Here is a 5,148-nt window from a genome sequence, read left to right on the forward strand (position 1 = left end):
TCTTCGCGCACTGCAAAGATCCCAAACGATGTAATCATATCTGGCGTATGTATGTCACATCAACCGAGCTCTCGATTCCTCTGTTGATTTAAGATCTCACACGGCTCTCTATGAGTTACGAATCAGTGTTAAATTGACAACACGAGCGGAGGGAATGTAATTACCAGTAAAAATTAGGAAAAACACTCTATGGCCTTCCTCATCAAAGCACAGCAAAAGGAGCGGTATAAACAGCAAATAATCTTATAATAACGATAATTCTCAAGTAAAGAATTATAACAACCGTTCACGCGTTCTTTCTCGCGACACCAACACTGGGGACCAGAGCAGTGACCGATGTGGGAGTCGCGAACGGCATTGCCTGCTGGACAATAGGGCGCTTGAAACCGGGGACGTGAAGAATGTCGGCGTAGACCAGTTGGCCGTAGACGAGGAATAGGAAGCCACCAAGTTGCAACCATGACCACGCTGTCCACTGCTCAGCAAAAGATGCGGCAGGGGTAACTAGATAGTAAGTGAAAAGGCCAATGAACCACACAATAGCGGGCTGCATGGCATTGAACATGGTAACATGGATAGCACTAAGGATCTTGGTGACAATGACAGCGGCACAATTGCCGAAGAAAATGAACACGACGTAGACCACTAAGAAAGTTTGCATCTTTTTAGAGTGCTCGAACAGCATCAACGAGTCCAAGGTGTTCTCTGAGGAACCAGCGTCATCACCAGGAATGGCGTAGAGTATTGGTAAAACGATGCAGACCATGTAAATGGTACCCCATACACCTTCCATGCCGACAACACAATAGGGGTCGATGGTCATATCCTTCATGAACTTCTCCTCGGTAACAACTTGCAATGCCTGGATGAACTGCGAAAGGAGGATCATCAGCATACCAAAAGCCATAAGCCCGACCGAAGTCACTTCTGGTTCATCGGCGACCTCTTTTGCATCTTGGGCGCACAGATTTGATACGCCAATCAGAGTAACAGCAGCAGCGCACACAATAACACCAAACCAGTTCTGACCATTGAGTTTTCGATGAAGGAAAACTACGGAAAGGATGGCAGAAAAGACGATGATGGAACCTCTGAGCATCATGAAAACCGAAGGGGAGTTATATAACAGTCCGATGTACCCAACAGTAGTGCCAATCATATCGAAAGAAGCGGGTAAAGCACAGTAAAGTGCGGACTTCCAGAAGGGCATCGGCTCGGTCTCTGGGGCGGCCTTCACTTGAAGCAACGGCTGACGATTCTGATGATGCCGTCTGGTCTTATTGCGAATCATCTTTGCGATATAAACGATTATACCAGGAGCCATACCGAGGAACATGACCGTCGTGATGAACCATGGCTTGTGGAAAGGCTTGGGGAAGCCTTCTACACCGATCGATCGAATTTCTAACACGATCTTGCTGATAATTGCTAGCAGAGGACCGCAGCCCAAGATGAAAAAAATCCAAATAGCAGTCGTGACGTCGAACATGGAGGAAAACCTAGGGAAAACACGTTATCATCGGAGCATCTAAATTCCCCATCATGATGAAAGGACAGCGAAAAAAGAAGCATAAAGGAGGTTGTCCTCTACTTCTCCGCATACATTTTCAATGGGCTCATTCAGCTCAGTGACTCTATGACTTGAGAAACCTTCCTCATAGAAGGAGCGCAAGATCTTCAACGAAAGATCGCTTCCTCATTTTTAGGAGGCGGAGGGGCGTTAGAATTCCGCAAGGAAAAGAGGCTAAGGATCGTACATATGGTCTTTGAGTAAATAGCCGTAGGAGCGCAAGGTTGGCCGGGCTCAGCTTACCCCGGGATTACGATTAGGGATCGTGATCTTAGCGCGGCGCATCGCTCCGCTTTTTTTCTGATGTGGCACGCAGACAGCGATCTAAGGATGGGGTGTGTGATCCGAGGCATCAGCGATTCGTCTTTGAATCGATTGCTAGTTGAGCTAGTTCAAACCGAACGGAGATGTTGTGCAAAGTGCAGGAAGGGGGGAGGATAGCTATAGGAGGGAAGAGGGAGCCGGGCAGCGAGTCGAAACAAATCGACACCCACCCACCCTCCCTCACAACGGATATAACTACCTTCCTAGGGGGTACTGGAGGTGCCAGTACGGGAGACCTTTGACATAGGGCGCCAGAGGTCTCCCCGTCCCTCTCTCCTAGGAAGATAGCAACACGAGTGTAGGGTTGAACGTAATCGTATTGCTCATAACGGTTGTTGATAACCTTGTGGCACCCTCGGAAAGGGAGATTGTTGTTGCTTCGCCCACCTTCCCCCAGCTCTGAAAAGGGGGGTTATACTCTTTTTGCATGATCATACTAATGAGCGTAAAGAAAACCATAATCGCTCCGCCGCAGCCCAATGTTCTAAGAGCAGCGATCAGTTTAAGAATCAAGTCATTCAACTCCTTCAGGCGTATGGTCTCCCCCATCCTGTGAGGAGTTGAAGATAGAAAAGAAATATATGTCGTTTCCTGTTTGATTGTGCCATAATCTAACAGGATGGGAAATTTGAGTTCATATTCATGATCATCATGCCCCCTCCAACGCCGCGGCATTATGCCGCCGGTATGGATATGAATTTTGGTGTCTCCTTAGTTTGCCAAGGAAACTCGTTACATATTGTTCAAGAGATGGTGATCATATATTTTGTTTCCCAAATATATCGTGAAGAGTGTCTACAGCATAGTCTATGCTGCTATATGACAAGGGATTGCGAAAGATAATTGAATAGTGCTCAAGATAACGATAACGTGATCGATACTCACGTGCGCACGTAGCTTTTCCTGAGAAAGCAAATCCAATATATGTAATCATTGAATTTGCCGCAGCTGGGGATCGAACCTGCCGTCTGCTTTTCTGATCCTTCGTCTGTTACAACAGTATGTAGTCTATCAAACGTGGTTGACCTCGAGGGAAATATCGTACGACCACCCTCACTCTCCACGATTACCACAAATGCAACGACGTTGATCAACTTGATGAACTTACTAGATTTCACTTCTCCAATACCGTATATTTAGATGGATCTACTCAAGACGAACTTCCCTTCATGGATATCTTTTTCGTGTTTCAAGTTTGCACAGCGTAACGTGGAGTCATTTTCGAGGCGTATACAATCCCAACTGATGTAAATCGGTTCATCCGCTAGTAGATGCGTGTACACATAATCGTTGGTCATGAAGGCAATCACACTCATAATTACAGTACGACATCTCACGAGACTAAGTAATATCGAGAAGAGCTGCAGACGGCGATAAACAGAATCATCTGACGTTGATATAGACACCAAACCAGTGCCAAATTTTCACATGCATTGAATCATCTGGAGAGCAAACCCCGTGAATTTCGCACAGGAATTGCTACTGTAGCTGCACCTCAGCTGTTCCCTGAATATAGAAACTTCTCAAGGAGCTCCTTAATATTATGTTATACTGAATTAACAACATAAGTGGAAAATGTAATTACCAATAACCAGTAGGGAGAGCACTCTATGGTCTCCTTCATCAAAAGCACAGCAAAGGGAGCGGTATAAACAACAAACAATCTTATAATGACGATAATTCTTAACAATCATTCACGCGTTCTTCCTTGTGGCACCGACACTGGGGACCAGAGCAGTGACCGACGTGGGAGTCGCGAACGGCATTGCCTGCTGGACAATAGGGCGCTTGAAACCGGGCACGTGAAGAATGTCGGCGTAGACCAGTTGGCCGTAGACTAGGAATAGGAAGCCACCAAGTTGCAACCATGACCACGCTGTCCACTGCTCAGCAAAAGATGCGGCAGGGGTAACTAGATAGTAAGTGAAAAGACCAATGAACCACACAATAGCGGGCTGCATGGCATTGAACATGGTCACATGGATAGCACTAAGGATCTTGGTGACAATGACAGCGGCACAATTGGTGAAGAAAATAGACACAACGTAGACCGCCAAGAAAGTTTGCATCTTTTTAGAGTGCTCGAACAGCATCAACGAGTCCAAAGTGTTCTCTGAGGAACCAGCGTCATCACCAGGGATGGCGTAGAGTATTGGTAAAACGATGCAGACCATGTAAATGGTACCCCATACACCTTCCATGCCGACAACACAATAGGGGTCGATGGTCATATCCTTCATGAACTTCTCCTCGGTAACAACTTGCAATGCTTGGATGAACTGCGAAAGGAGGATCATCAGCATACCAAAAGCCATGAGCCCGACCGAAGTCACTTCTGGTTCATCGGCAACCTCTTTTGCATCTTGGGCGCACAGATTTGATACGCCAATCAGAGTAACAGCAGCAGCGCACACAATAACACCAAACCAATTCTGACCGTTGAGTTTTCGATGAAGGAAGACTACGGAAAGGATGGCAGAGAAGACGATGATGGAACCTCTGAGCATCATGAAAACCGAAGGGGAGTTATATAACAGTCCGATGTACCCAACAGTAGTGCCAATCATATCGAAAGAAGCGGGTAAAGCACAGTAGAGTGCGGACTTCCAGAAGGGCATCGGCTCGGGCTCTGCGGCGGCCTTCACTTGAAGCAACGGCTGACGATTCTGATGATGCCGTCTGGTCTTATTTCGAATCATCTTCGCGATATAAACGACCATACCAGGAGCCATACCGAGGAACATAACCGTCGTGATGAACCATGGCTTGTGGAAAGGCTTGGGGAAGCCTTCTACACCGATCGACCGGATCTCAAACACGATCTTGCTGATAATGGTGTTCAAAGGACCGCAGCCTAAGACGAAAAAAATCCAGATAGCAGTGGTGACGTCGAACATAACAAAAAAAACCTATCACCATCGGAACATCTTATTTCCCATCAGAAACTCAAAATGCAAACCTCAGTTGCAAGGCAAGTTATATTCGCGCAAGGACTTTTCGTATTCCGAGCTCATCAGCTCGTCTAAATTCGGAAGCCCATAAGCACAACGGCTGATTCGCCGAAGTGTTGTTAGCCGTTGAAAAATGTACATCATCATAAAAGGACAGCAAAACAAAGAGCGTATAGGACAATACGATTTAATCGTCGTTAAAGTATCAATGGTTATCAGGAACCATAGCGCGAATAGAAATTGGCGACTTCAACGTGGCCAATTTCTCCGCATTCACGATTTCCGGCTTTCGATTAGGTGGAG

The 5,148-nt window shown here is 46.4% G+C and overlaps 2 protein-coding genes across 2 annotated transcripts; both read right to left on the bottom strand.

Annotated features, from left to right (window-relative positions):
- Positions 1-286: 286 nt before the first annotated feature.
- On the bottom strand, positions 287-1,489 carry Pmar_PMAR010522 (conserved hypothetical protein; the record flags this gene model as incomplete). Its single annotated transcript, XM_002769897.1, has 1 exon — positions 287-1,489. The coding sequence occupies one exon, from the start codon at positions 1,487-1,489 to the stop codon at positions 287-289; it is 1,203 nt and encodes a 400-aa protein (XP_002769943.1).
- Positions 1,490-3,588: 2,099 nt separating this feature from the next.
- Pmar_PMAR010523 (conserved hypothetical protein) lies at positions 3,589-4,791 on the bottom strand (the record flags this gene model as incomplete). The annotated part of the gene is made up of 1 exon (XM_002769898.1): positions 3,589-4,791. One exon carries the CDS (start codon positions 4,789-4,791, stop codon positions 3,589-3,591), a length of 1,203 nt encoding a protein of 400 aa, XP_002769944.1.
- Between the last annotated feature and the right edge of the window lie 357 nt (positions 4,792-5,148).

The sequence above is a fragment of the Perkinsus marinus genome, assembly GCF_000006405.1.
Source record: "Perkinsus marinus ATCC 50983 genomic scaffold scf_1104296964508, whole genome shotgun sequence".
NCBI lineage: Eukaryota > Perkinsozoa > Perkinsida > Perkinsidae > Perkinsus > Perkinsus marinus.